The sequence below is a fragment of the Eublepharis macularius genome, chromosome 3 (genome assembly GCF_028583425.1).
Source record: "Eublepharis macularius isolate TG4126 chromosome 3, MPM_Emac_v1.0, whole genome shotgun sequence".
Taxonomy (NCBI): Eukaryota; Metazoa; Chordata; class Lepidosauria; order Squamata; family Eublepharidae; genus Eublepharis; species Eublepharis macularius.
Window position 1 is genome coordinate 3,657,670 of NC_072792.1, and position 14,085 is coordinate 3,671,754.

At 47.5% G+C, this 14,085-nt stretch overlaps 1 protein-coding gene across 4 annotated transcripts in view; it reads left to right on the forward strand.

Annotated features, from left to right (window-relative positions):
* Positions 1–14,085, forward strand: part of ENOX1 (ecto-NOX disulfide-thiol exchanger 1) — a 281,697-nt gene that overhangs the window by 237,849 nt on the left and 29,763 nt on the right. For 3 of the 4 annotated variants that reach the window (XM_054973854.1, XM_054973856.1, XM_054973858.1), the window contains exon 12: positions 5,515–5,574. In XM_054973854.1, the coding sequence (XP_054829829.1) occupies positions 5,515–5,574 (60 nt within the window). The remainder of the gene's footprint in view (positions 1–5,514; positions 5,575–14,085) is intronic. The other variant, XM_054973857.1, reaches the window with a different exon arrangement.

Consider the following 14,085-nt stretch of genomic DNA (forward strand, 5'->3'; position numbering starts at 1 on the left):
AAGCTTCCTTGGCAGGGCGCAGAGAAAGAGGATATGGATTGACTATGGCCGTTTCCGCAAGGCCGGTCGTTCCCACTTTTTGCCCGCTTTTTGTGTTTTGCCGAGTCGCTCCAAAAACTCAGCCTCCCCAAAAGCTCTTACAGGGCAGTTTGAGAAGGGAGGTTGGGTACTTTCGTCATCATTGCCTGCCTCCCTTTCCATTTTTTTTTTTTTTGCGCTCTGCTCATGCGCAGTTGTTTCCCTGGGCAGCATGGAAGATGGGAAGTGCAACGAAAAGACAGATTGACTTGGGAGATACGTAGCTGAGAGGCACGCTGTCTCTTTGTCTCTTAGACACACTTAGTCTATGTTCCGTACAGCATAATCTCGGATTAACATTCGTGTGCATAGCCTTTTTCCCCAAGCCATTGCTTGCTCATTGTCTTGGGGAGCACTTTCATTCTATATAGTGACCCCCACCTTATGGAATGGCCTCCTGAAGAGATCAGGAAAGCTCCCACTGTCTTGGCTTTCCACAAACTGTGCAAATCCTAATTATTCAGGAGAGCTTTCTTACAAGTACTAGGGCTCTGCTGTAAGGAAATGGCTCAAAGAAATGCTTCAGTAAAGAGACTGTAGGCTATACTACTGTGCACTGTGCAGTATTACTGTCGTTTATGATATTCTGTACATTGTTTCCCTGTATCAGAGTTCTGCTTTTTTTAAAATTTCTGCAATCTATATCATATATTGTTTATTGAATGTCCCAGCTGTTGATCATATTGAATTACGCTGTGCAATTCATCTTGAATGTCAGTGAGAAAGGTGAATTATAAATAACATAAAATAAATATGAGCAGGGATGCTGCTAATTCAAGCTATTGGGCATCAACCTGATGGTAGGAAGGTGCAAATACATAGCTTGTGATCAGTGGCAGAAGGCAGGCAAGGATGGGATTGAGAGGCAGAGATTTTGTCTTAATTCAGCCCCTGTCAAGAACCTACTGCCACATTTGGTTAGGGTTGCCCTATTGCCCAGTTGGTCAGGGTCTATTCATTTAACCAATTAGCTGGCACAGATTCACAAGGGTTTCTTTTACAGACAGATCTATAAGCCTTCCAGATTCAAAGGCGGAAGGCAAAAAAATGTGTTTTCTGCTTAATTATGCTGTAGAAACAGCCTAGGGTTGTCATTCCTCAGTGGGGGCCAAGGATCCCCCATTCCCAACCTCCTCCCCCCGCCACCACTCACCTGGCCAGCAGGGGAACAGGCTGGCGCGTGCTCCCAGCATGACACAGCGCTGTCTCTCCCAGAAGTGACATCATTGTGCAGGCCCTGGGAGTGCTCCCAGGCTTCCCGCTGTGCCAATTTGGCCGTTTGGGGCCCCAAATCATCCCGACATGAAGCCTGGGAGCACTTCTGGGGCCAGCGCAATCAGGGCCGGCACCAGGATTTCTGGCGCCTGAGGCATGGGGGGGCAGCTTAAGGACTGCTCCTACCCCCTCACCCATGCATGCAGAGGGCACGTGCCCACCTGGACTGCGGGGCGGCTGGGCGGGAGGACTGAGAGGCTGCTGGCCCAGCCAGGCATGGCGGGTGGCTGGGGAGGCATGTGTGCTTCCTCCCAGCCCTCCCGCTCCATTGCTCTGCGCACTGCACTAGATGCCTGCCTCGCCTGGCCCGTGACTGCTGCTCCTGGCTGGGGGCACGTGTTGGTGGCAGTAGCAGCAGCATGGGAGAGCTGGGAGGCGTGGCAGGCGGCCAGGGCAGTGCGCGGGCAGCTTCCCATCCCTCCTGGTCAGCCGCCCGCTCACTGCTGCCACCAGCTCCGTGGTGCGCCCCCTGCCCCGGCGCCCCCTCCGGCACCTCAGCGCTGGAGGTGATCCTCAGGGTTGCCTCAATGGAGGCGCCGGCCCTGTGTGCAATGATGTCACTCCTGGAGCAAGTGTATGCTTTGAGCTTGTGCAAGAAGAAGCTGCAGATCAATGCCAGGTGCCCCCCCCCCCGGCTATGAAGGTAAGGGGCTCTGGCAACCCTAAAATAGCCTGTTACACCTTCTCTTTCTTCTAGCCAATCCTTTGGCCACACTGGAAGCAAACTGTCTCTGTTCTTTAGAAACTGAAATGAAACAATGGGCCTTTTCATACTGCTTACCTTCAGTCGCAATGAGCCGGAACATCGCGCAAAAAATGCGGAAGATCGCATTTTCTCACGCGAGATTTGCGCGAAGGTAAGCAGTGTGAAAAGGCCCCATGTCTCTTTTGCAGCCTCCACTGGGGGAGTGGCAAGGTATAAATTAAGGAAATTCATAAATCCTCCATGGCTGCCATTTTATGATAGATAGGCCCCTCCCCTATGGCAGCCACCACAACTGCTGTGATGAGAAAGGATGGAAGAACAGAAAACATACCCCGTGTTTCCATGTGCCTGTTCCGCCATGGAGAATTCTAAGGGCCTCATGTCTGTCTTTGCCTTCCTTGGGTGAAGGCTACCCTCTCTGCGAATTTCATCTCAGCTGGTGTGGAGGGGAAATTACAGGTGGGGATGCGTTTCCCATTGAAGCTAATACAAGTGTCACTTGAATACACTGACCATCCTGAACATGTGCCATAACAATTTTTTTAACAAACAAAAATGAGCTGAACCCAAAGAGAATTCTGTGATTATTCTGAGCAATACAAATATGTCCCCCATAGCAGAGTTACCCGCCAGAAACGGCATTTCTTCTAAGTCAAAGAAAACCATGAGCATTTTCGTTTGACTTTTGCAATAGCTCTAATATGAGACATTTTAATTTAGCATAAAAATGAAATATAATTAGTTACCTTATTTAGAAATCCCTGTCTTTAGACACGAGACCATTCATAATAGTTGAAAATTAAGGCTGCAGTGACTTGTTATGTGGTATCTTTCCCAGGTTTGTTTGTTTTTTTAATTAAAAAGCCAAGTTGGGCTATATACCAGAGTGAAGTATCTGGCACACAATTTTTTTTTTCCCCACATGGATAAAAAGGCAAACTGGAAATGGCAGCTTCATGCTGAAGGATCGCTGACGAGGAATGAATAAAGCAGGTTTTTAAAAATCTGACTTTATTCTGTTCAAATGCACGGGTGAAGAAAATACCGTTTATTTGCATTTCAAGCACAGTGTGCAGCGGCAGGTGGAGATGCCCAAGTTGTTGATGCCTGTGAGCTGGTAACTCTTCTTGTCCAGATGTTGGTTCTGCAGTACTTGCCCCGTGTCCTACGCCTGGGTAGGAGGTGCTCTTGGTACGGAAGTCACTGAAGAGGCAAAAATTCTGACAGAAACGTTAGGGATACAGAGGAGGAGAAATTATAATATTTGCCCAGCAGTGCCCATATGATGGGTTTTCCGGAGAGGTTCCTGACCTACACCCGATAGTGATGACAACGTTTATTTAACACTTTTCCTAAAGGCTTATCTTGGGCAGTAGCTTCAGATCAATGGATATTGTGTTGTTGCTGTTCTGATTTTGATGCTGTTGCGTCAAAGAAATTTTAGTGCTGATATTGTGCCTTACTGTTTTAATAAGTGTGTTTTGATTTTTTGATTTTTTTTTAAAGTCACTTTGGAAGACTTTTGCTGAGGGGACAAGGTAGAAATATTGTCAGTGAACAGAAGTCATTGTGGGGCGCTTTTCACAGACACAATAAGGGGAGCACCCTCTCGCTTTGGAAGCTTTCTGGAAGCCCAACTCGTTGCACGTGGCAGAATCGGCAAGGCACTGTTGAGCTAGCGGTCAGACAGAGGTCTTGTCCCATGATTCCTTTTGCAGGCATCCGTCGGGGCTTCAGACCTACAAAGTATTATAACCTTTAGCACTGCATTTCTTGATAGGCCATTTTAAGAATTTAAAAGAACCTTCCAAGTTGGGTGGGGGAGATTCCAAGCAACTTGAAGGCTTGTTGTGGTGCTACGCGGCCAGCCTAGGCAGAGTTACATATTTCGATTCCCATTGGCTTCCATGGAATTAGAAAGATGGAATTGCTAAAGATGGCAAACTATGATGGAAACTATTGCAAAGCTATTGTCGTAGATCAAATAGCAAACTTTTTTAAAGCAAGTGTAACCAGGGCTTTTTTTCTGGGAAAAGAGGTGGTGGAACTCAGTGGGTTGCCCGCAGAGAAAATGGTCACATGGCTGGTGGCCCCGCCCCCTGATCTCCAGACAGAGGGGAGTTGAGATTGCCCTCCGTGCCGCTCAATCTAAACTCCCCTCTAAACTCCCCTCTGTCTGGAGATCAGGGGGCGGGGCCACCAGCCATGTGACCATTTTCAAGAGGTTCCAGAACTCCGTTCCCCCACGTTCCCCCTGAAAAAAAGCCCTGAGTGTAACCCCTGTGAGGTAATTGGTTTAGCCCAGTAGGGTGGAGTCAGTAGCTGCAGCCAGGCTGCCAAGGAGGAGGCTGGTTGCCGGGGAGCTGAATAATAATTTATATGCTCTTATCACCTTGAATAAGGGCTGTAATTCCCCAACAAGAGGACAGAAGCCTGCACTACAGTTGCTTCGAAATAGTGAACAAGGACTCATCACTTCATGGAATGTTGAACTGTTTTACCTTTTCAAAGACATTGTTTGTTAAAGTTTCTGTATGGTTTTACTTATGAGTTTAGTTTTAAAAAATAGTTGTATTTTATTAATTGTTAAAAGGTTTTTAAAAAAATTCTTTCTTAACTTAAATATGTGTGAAGGTTTGCTTCCTAAACCCTATAGAACCCATACAAAGAGAAGTTACACAAGCATTTGGAATGCCTTTAGTTGTTTAGAAAAAACAGTTGTAGAGACTGTAGAATCAGCAAGTAAGGCGGAAATATAGGTGCTTACAAGGAATACTTAAAGGCAAATACTCAATCACAGGCGGTGAGAGCATCATCACATACCCCTCCCCCATCACCCTCTCTAAATAGCCCCGCCTCCCGAGTTAGAATATTGGTGGTGGTTCCTTTTTTAGGATCTGTCCATCTGGTCCCCATCCGTTGAACAGAACCTGAGAAGATATTTTTGTCTCAAGTGTTAGGGATCTAAATGAGCTGTTCTTTCTTCTAGATTCTTCCCTGAGAACGAAAACTATTCCAGCACTTCAGCTTTTCAAACAGCTCAAAATATATCATTCAAAAGCAACCATTAGCTGACTGCTATTTAGCTAGTAGCAATTTGCAACCACTGCAGAGTTTTAAATTAATAGCAACAAGAACGGGAAATGAAATCATTTATTACTCCTGAAAGCCAATTTTACACACTTCTCAGGCCTTGAGACTGCTTTCTAACCTTATTATTTAAAAAAGTAATGATCCCATTTTAGCATTTGCTCCCTTTTAATTTTTTTTTCTTCCGCCAACCTATCAGGCCTTAAATAGGTTGGTTTCATAGTGATTTCAGCAAAAAACTCATTAGAATTATATGCTCCATCTGTTTTGCTCATTGAAAGCCTTATAAAAATGGTACTTTAAATAAATCAATGATAACTATGTGAAATAATCTACTAATGATTGTTTTTCTTTTGTCTTTATAGTTAAAAAAAAATACCAAGGAATTAGCAGAAACGAATGGCCATAATGAACCTCAGGTAAATGTAGGTACAACTTTTGTGTTTCCTTGTCATGTGCTGATATTTACTCTTTGCACTTTGCAATGAAATAGCAGAATTTGAGTCCAGGGATACCCTAGAGACCAACAAGCTCCGTCTTTTCAGGGTGGAAGGCAGGCAGCCTGTAGCTGCAGGGGGCATACCTGAAGAAGGGCGCTTTGGCTCTTAAAAGCTCATACTCTGAAAACCTGGCTGCTCTCTGAGGTGCCCCTGGACTCCCATCCTGCTATCCTACTGCAAACCAAAACAGCTACCCATCTAGGATCCCTTTCTGCACTCACAGTTTAAACCGCCATTTATGAGCATTCCCCTCAATCGTAATGGCTTCGGCAGGGCACTCCCACATTCCACACAGTCTGGGGCAGTTTTGATTTGGTGTCTTGTATTTCATTGTTGACAGGCTTTGAAGCCTTGGTGCAGTTTCGGGCTTTCGGGGCTTTGCAATTCATGTCACAAGTTTTTTTTTTTTAAACTTTGAGCATGCGTAGTAACGTTGCACTGTTGGATCCCACCCCCCCCCCTGCTTTTGCTGATTGGACTGTTCCCAGCCCACCGGAGAGACAATTGGTGGCAGAGTTCTGGGGGGAAACATGTACCACTCTCATTTATTTAAAGCCAGCAGGGAATAAGCAGCAAGGTTAGGAATCATTCCTGGCTTTGGAAAAAAAATGAGTGAGTGCGTGCGTACCTGGGAGGGAGGAAGCCAACGGAGAAGCAGCCTTTATGATGCTTCACCTCACTTCACTGGAAAAAATGGTGGGAAAGGAGTTGAGAGAGCTGAGGAGGGTGGGAGTGGTTGATTCTGCACACACCAATCAGCTCCCGGGGAAAAGGGGAGCGGGGAGAAGAGAAGCAGAAGGGGAATAGAGAGTTCACACTGACATTAATCATAGAATCACAGAATCATAGAGTTGGAAGGGGCCATACAGACCATCTAGTCCAACCCCCTGCCCAGTGCAGGATCAGCCTAAAGCATCTCTGACAAGTATTCATCCAGCCTCTTCTTGAAAACTGCCAGTGAGGGGGAGCTCACCACCTCCCTAGGCAGCTGATTCCACTTTTGAACTACTCTGACCGTGAAAAAGTTTTTCCTAATATCCAGCCGGTACCTTTGTGCATGTAGTTTTAGCCCATTGCTTCGCGTCCTACCCTCTGCTGCCAACTGGAACAGCTCTTTGCCCTCCTCCAAATGACAGCCTTTTAAATATTTAAAGAGAGCAATCATGTCCCCCCTCAACCTCCTCTTCTCCAAACTAAGCATTCCCAAGGCCCTCAGCCTTTCCTCGTAGGGCTCAGTCTCCAGACCCCTGATCATTCTTGTCGCTCTCCTCTGCACCCTCTCGATTTTGGCCACATCCTTTTTGAAGTGAGGCCTCCAGAACTGCACACAATACTCCAGATGTGGCCTGACCAAGGCAGTATAGAGAGGGGCTATGACCTCCTGCGATTTCGATGCTATGGCCCCTTTGATACAACCCAGGATTGAATTAGCCTTTTTTGCCACCGCATCACACTGACTGCTCATATTCAGTTTACAGTCTACTCTTTCCCCAAGATTCCTTTCACATATACTACTGCCCAGAAGTGTATCCCCCATCCAGTATTTGTGCTTCTCATTTTTGTGGCCCAGATGTGTAATACTGTGCACTTGTCTTTGTTGAATTGCATCCTATTCACAGCTGCCCACTTCTCCAGAGTATTCAGGTCTTGTTGAATTTTAATTCTGTCTTCTTGGGTGTTTGCTACCGCTCCCAATTTGGTATCATCAGCAAATTTAATGAGCAGCCCTCCACTCCTTCATCCAGATCATTGGTAAAAATATTGAAAAGTACCGGGCCCAAAACCGAGCCCTGCAGCACCCCACTGGACACCTCCCTCCAATCTGATGAAACGCCGTTGACCACCACTCTTTGAGTGCGGTCCTCCAACCAGTTCCCTATCCACCGAACTGTCCTATAGTCTACTACACAGTCTTCCAGTTTGCCCATTAGAATGTCATGGGGAACCTTATCAAAAACTTTACTGAAATCCAGGTAAATCACGTCGACAGAGTTCCCACGATCCAGTAAGCTTGTCAAGATCCCTTTAAAATCTGTTCTAATATCTTCCCAGCAACAGAAGTCAGACTGACTGGCCTGTAGTTTTCTTCTTCCCTTTCTTTAAAGATTGGGATAACATTCGCTCTTCTCCAATCTTGTGGCACATCCCCAGTCCTCCAGGAGGCCTTGAAGATGATGGTCAGATGCTCTGCATGTTCTCTAGAATGCTCTTTGAGCACTCTTGGGTGCACACCATTCGGCCCAGGGGAGTCGTATTCAGTGCAGCCAGATGCCTCTCCACTACCTGTCAATGTCAACTAGCCACTCAGGAGTCCTGTCACATTTTCTACTATCTCTAGATGTGCTTGAGTTCTTCAGGAAGAAAACAGAGGCAAAAAAAGTCATTAAGCCTGTCTGCTTTTTCTCTGTCCTGCATCAGAGTTTCTCCATCTACTCCCAACAGCGGTCCAATTGCCTCTTTTACCTTGTGTTTGCTTCTCACATATCTGTAGAAATTTTTCTTATTGTAGCGAGCCCTCCTGGCCAGACCCTGCTCATACTGAGATTTGGCCTCTCTGATGGCTGATCTGCAGTACCTAGTAACCCTCATATACTCCTCTTTAGAGGACTGTCCTTCTCTCCATTTCCTGAACATTTCCTTTTTCTCCCTTAGCTTACTCTGGAGCTCTCTGTGCATCCACATCGGTTTCTTGGAGCCCTTACCATGTTTCCATCTTGCTGAGATAGTGAGGGCTTGAGCTTGCAAAAGCTCGTGTTTGAGAAGGGCCCACCCTTCACTCGCTCCTTTCCCTTCCCGCACACTCCCCCACGGAATGACTCTCATCAAGCCTCTGAGTTCATCGAAGTTGGCCCTACGAAAATCTAACCTATGAGTCTGGCTACGAACTTCCTTGGCCCCCCACAGCAACTGGAATTCAAGGAGGACATGGTCACTTCCCCCTAAGGTCCCCACCACCTTCATCTCATCTACCAATTCTTCCCTGTTGGTTAATATCAAGTCTAGTATGGCCGAGCCCCTTGTAGCTTCCTCTACCTTTTGAAAAAGGAAGTTATCGGCCAGGCAGGTCAGGAAATTGTGTGATTCAGGACGCTTTGCTGAGCTTGTCTCCCAGCATACATCAGGGATATTGAAGTCACCCATAATTACAAGGTTCTGATGTCTGGATACTCCACCAAACTGTTCAAGGAGGGCAGCATCCATTTCCTCTCCCTTGTCAGGTGGTCTGTAGCAGACTCCAACAACAATACCCTTTGTCCTTCCTCCCCTTATTTCTGTTGAGAAAAAGGTTAAAAATAGCTTTAAATCAGAGGTGCAATGGATCTTGAATCAATAGAGAGTCAGCACACGAGTTTAGCTTTTAAAAACATTTTACTTCTAAAGGGAAAAGGGACACAGGATTGCCTACAAAATAACAAACACCTAGAGCTACATTTTCTTACCACAAAGAGCTGGGATAACTGAATGGAGAATCTTCTTCTTCCTCCTTCTTCTTGACCCTAGAAAGAAAGTCACCTGACCTGTTGACCAATAACTGTTTACAAACACTTCAGTTTCCTGGGCTTGCAGATTATTGGCTCTGTGCCATGTTCCCTTTCCAGGTCAATCTAAACAATAGCATGGTAGGTAAACACGTTAACCCCATAATGACTGAATGTCAGACCTTGCAACACACATATATTCCAACAATTTCCACCCATATACTTTCCACTGGACTGTCAACCACATTCTCCAGAACTTGCTGACAATCAAGCCCTCTCCTCAAATACAATGCCACTCCACCTCCTCTTCTACCCTTCTGGTTTTTCGTGAACAACTTGTACCCATCCACTACCACATTCCAGTCATGGGAATCATCCCACTAAGTCTCAGTAATTCCTATTATATCGTAGCCCTTTGTTTGCAAGAGAAACTCAAGGTCGTCCTTCTTATTAGCTATCCTTCGGGCATTGGGATATAGACACTTGTAGCCTTGTAACTTTGTTTGATCTGCCCTACCCAGGTGGGTCCCTGCTGTTATCACTTCTTCATTGAAATCCCCTTGTTGATCATCCCCTTCCCCTTGCGGCATCAGTTTAAAGGTCTCCTGATGAAGCTCTCCAGGTTCTTTCCAAACATTTTCTTCCCTGACCTTGAGAGGAGAAGCCCATCATGTGCTAGAAGGCCTTCTCTAAGGAAACTTATCCTGTGGTCCCAGAAGCCAAAGCGCTCCTGCCGGCACCCCCACCTCAGCCAACAGTTCACCTCGAGTATGGTCTGCTCCCTTGGCATTCCTCTTCCTTTGACAGGTAGGATAGAAGAGAATACCACCTGTGCCCCCACTATCTTCAACTGCCTTCCAAGAGCTTCATAGTCCTCTTTAATTCTTGCAATCCTATTTGCAGCCGTGTCATTTGTTCCCACACGAACCAGCACAAACGGGTAGTGATCAGTCGGTCTGATCAGTTTTGACAGTTGGTCTGTAATATCCTGAATTCTGGCTCCTGGCAAGCAACACATCTCTCAGAGTAGGGGATCTGGCCTGGACACATGACATTCCATACCCATGACCAGAGAGTCCCCGATGACCACCACCTTCCGTTTTCTTCCACTTCCATGTGGCCTCATGTCTTCTGCACACCCTCTTCCAGCACTTTGTGGTTCTCCTTCCACTCTCATCTCCGTCACCATCTCTAGCACTTCAAAACGATTCTTGAGCTCCAGTGGACCAGAGCATCACCTTAGTCTTCATCTTATGGTTTGTACTGCAGACCTGAGCGGCGACTCAGATGGGAGATCGACTCTTCCTTCTTCTCTTGGACTTATTTCTTCATGCCTGTGCAGAGCCCCAGGCTCTTCTCAGTAAAATCCTCTCCCTCCTTGATCTCCTGAAGGGTGGTGATCCTTTCCTCCAGGCTCTGAACCTTTTCTTCCAAAACTCTGACCAGCTTACACTTCTGGCAAGTGAACTCTGTCTTCTCCTCTGGAAGGAAAGCAAACATGGCACACTCCATGCAGGTGACTGCAAAGGGGGCTTCAGTAGACATGATTGCCTTCCAAATATACCTAGAGTACTAGCAGAACAAGTATACTAGCAGAGTTTCAGGTCCCTCAGGCAGATCCCCAGGCTAAGAGCCACAGGGCAAGAGCCCTTTGGCTCTCGCCCTTCAGCTCGCACCAAAGGCTTGCACCTCTGGCGAGGAGGAGCCTTTTGTTTCAAAAGGTGCCTTCCTGCCTAGCCCAGCAGGGCCCCAGGACACTAGGGGGCGGGGCTTGTAACCAAGAGCAACAGCAACCAGCAGCAAACAACAGCAATTCACTCAGCCCCCAACAGCCCCACACAGAACTTAACCAGAACCACTCTCTAGCAAGCTACGCAGAACCCACTCACCCTCCGCTTCTCACACAGTAGCTAGGAAAGGCAAAAGGCAGAAAGACAACAACCCCTTACCTTCTAGCTTCAGCTCTCCACCATGTGCTCTTGCCTCAGCTCAGGGCCAGACACAACTGGGCAGGGGCTTCAAAATAAATTTGCAGTATGTCCGTGGGGGGGGGGGTGGAATCCAGGATACCGCGGACAAACATCGGTACTGCGTCCCATGACTACCTTGCAAGTGTGAAACTCCTGCAAACATAGGAAGCAGAACATATACTGAAGTGCTTTAAAGTCTGAGTGTGAAAAGGGCCTAGAATAAAAGTGATCCTAGGAAAGGAGCCCCCCCCCACTCCCTTAAGTGCATGGGCCTCAGTCAGAGACGTTGATTAATCTTGATTGGTCTGTAATGGGCACAGCCTTTTTTTTTTTTACCATGCCTGTGTGGCTCCCCCCCCCCCCCCCGTTCATAGATGGACCAGTTTGGGAAAGCTGGAATCAAACTCCACTTTGCCATGATGTATGTCTGAAAGCAAGCGCCCTACCTAAGCAAACTGGAGTTTGTCTCTATCCACAAAATGAGATTCTAAACCAGTTTAATTTCTGTTTAGAATACTGGTTTGTGGGGAGGAAACAGACTCTTATTTTGTCCAGGCACTTAAGAGTTTGTAATCCGCCTTGGATCTCAGTGAGAAAGGCGGACTATAAATAAACAGCTACACTTGCGTTGGGATATCACAGCAAACTGTGATTTGACTCCAGTCTTCCTAAAGCAGGACGCTTTGAATCAGGGGAGGTGGCGTATAAAAGGCTGACCTCAAAGCTGTGGCCATGTCCCTGGCAGGGAGAGGTTGTTGTGACGTTTGCATGTAGCCATTGGTTTAGACTCAGCAAGTTTATTTTCAAGGCAAACTGAATTTTTAAGTTTGTGTACAGAATTAACAAGTCCCTGTTAAGACATATCTTGCTTGTTTGTTAAATGCCTCGTAACACTTTCTCATGCTTCTTATTGATGAGCTATTTAAATGTGCAGGATCTAGAATGACTGAGCCCCCCGCTACAAATACAGATTTCAGCAATGAATCTTCAGAATCTTGAGGCTTTCAGCTTCTATTTGTAAAGAGAGTAGCTGGAAGCGGAAAATATGTGAGGCATTTGCCAGGCCGTTCTGAAGACACGAGGCTTGCCTATGTGTGAAATGCATGCAACGAGAAGAAGCTAAGGAAGAGCAGCTTCAGGAAGCAGGAGAAGAGACAGGGAAGAGGTAACACCTGCTCCCTTCCCTGCCTACTTCTCCGCTGCAAAACAAGCCCCCCCCCCAACACTGCTGTCCCCCCTGGGGGGTTCCAGACTCAGCCGTGGTTCTCTAAATTAGGGCTGCCAGTTTTTAAAGTGGTTCCTCTAGCAGCCCCTTTTAATAATAAAACATTGCAGCAGCAACCACCTTTATTGGTGCCACAGCAGCCCCTTTTAATATCAATTTGATCCGCAGCAATTATCAGGTGGTGCTGCTGAGCTCCATGTCATGAAAGCTTCAAGCGCCCATTTCTGCAGATTAAACCTCTGTTAAAGGAGCAAGACAGTTTCCTCCTGGGCATTCAAATCACCACAGAGAAGGGTAGCTTGAGGACACTATTTGTAGCACAGGAGAGCACTTTCCCTTCCACACGGCATGTAAAGACACTCACTGCAATCCTCTCAAAAGATTGTATCAAATCAGGTTTGGAAACGATTGGAACAAAGTGTGGAGGGAGGGACTGGAGAGCGAACGGCTTCGTGTCCAAAAACGCCGCTGCAGTCCGGATGCCATGCCAGCCCTGTGGGGGCAATCGATCTTACTAAACTGTGTTTACCAGTTGTAAGTGCCAAAGTGTAAATTACACACTTAGGAAGGTAACAAAAAACCAACAGCTGAGTTCTTTTGGTAAGGAAAAGCCTATTTGGGAGGGGATTTGCAGGGAAACAGGTACCGGCCTAGCAGTGGCTGCATTTGGGCAGATCCCGTCCACAGTGGTGCCGTTTTCTTTTCCTGAGCCCTCCTTGGCCGCCTCCTCACCCCGCCCCCCACCATAGTGTTTTTTAGGCTTTTTTAAAAAAACAGTAAGTGCTATAGTAAATGTTGCGGGGGGGGGGGGGACCCAGTGCCCCTTATGGGGCTCAGTCAATGAAAGTGCAGGAGGCAGCAGCACCACGTGGTTGCCCCCTTGCCACCGTGAAGGAATTTGCCCCAAGATCTCCACAGAGAATCGTCACTGTGTGGAATAGGGGTGCTGGGTTCCCCGGTACTCCCAGTGGGAGGTGGGGGTCCTGGCACCTACTTTTGGATGTCTCCTTTGCGCACGCGCCCCTGGGCCTGTGCAATCATCATGCAGGCCGTGGCTGCCCCGGAAATGCTCAGAATCAGGCCGAATTCAGCCCTGATTGGGTCCGAATCAGCCTGGAATGGGCCGCTGTGGTGCGGGGGAGCACTCCCCTGTCCAGCAGCGGCCTAATCCAGGCCCGATTTGGGGCATTTGAGGCCCACGGGAGCACGCCTCGCCACCCAGGAGCATGCCCATGAGGCCCGTGCCAATCCTGCCAGCCAGGTAAGTGGGGGCGGGGGGTGGAGGATGGGAGCGGAGGATCCCCAGCCCCAGTGGAGGACTGGCAACCCTAGTCTGGAAGCATCCATGATTCCCAGGAAAATTTATCTGATTGTAGACATTTGAGCATTGTAACCTTCAGTGAGATCAATTCCAATTGTCTGGAGGACTGTGAGTTAGAGGCAGTGAGATTTCTTCTCTTGTGTACTGATGGGAGCTGCACTGCAGGCCACCCTCTTTAGTGGAATGGCCGCTGTTTGACACAGGCCCAGAGCTGCTTTCACACATGGACTATGCAAGCAGCAGTGAGTGGAGTTGAGGCCGCACCTGGAGTACTGTGTGCAGTTCTGGAGGCCTCACTTCAAAAAGGACGTGGCCAAAATCGAGAGGGTGCAGAGGAGAGCGACGAGAATAAGGTGTCTGGAGACTGAGCCCTACGAGGAAAGGCTGAGGGCCTTGGGAATGTTTAGTTTGGAGAAGAGGAGGTTGAGGGGGGGACATGAT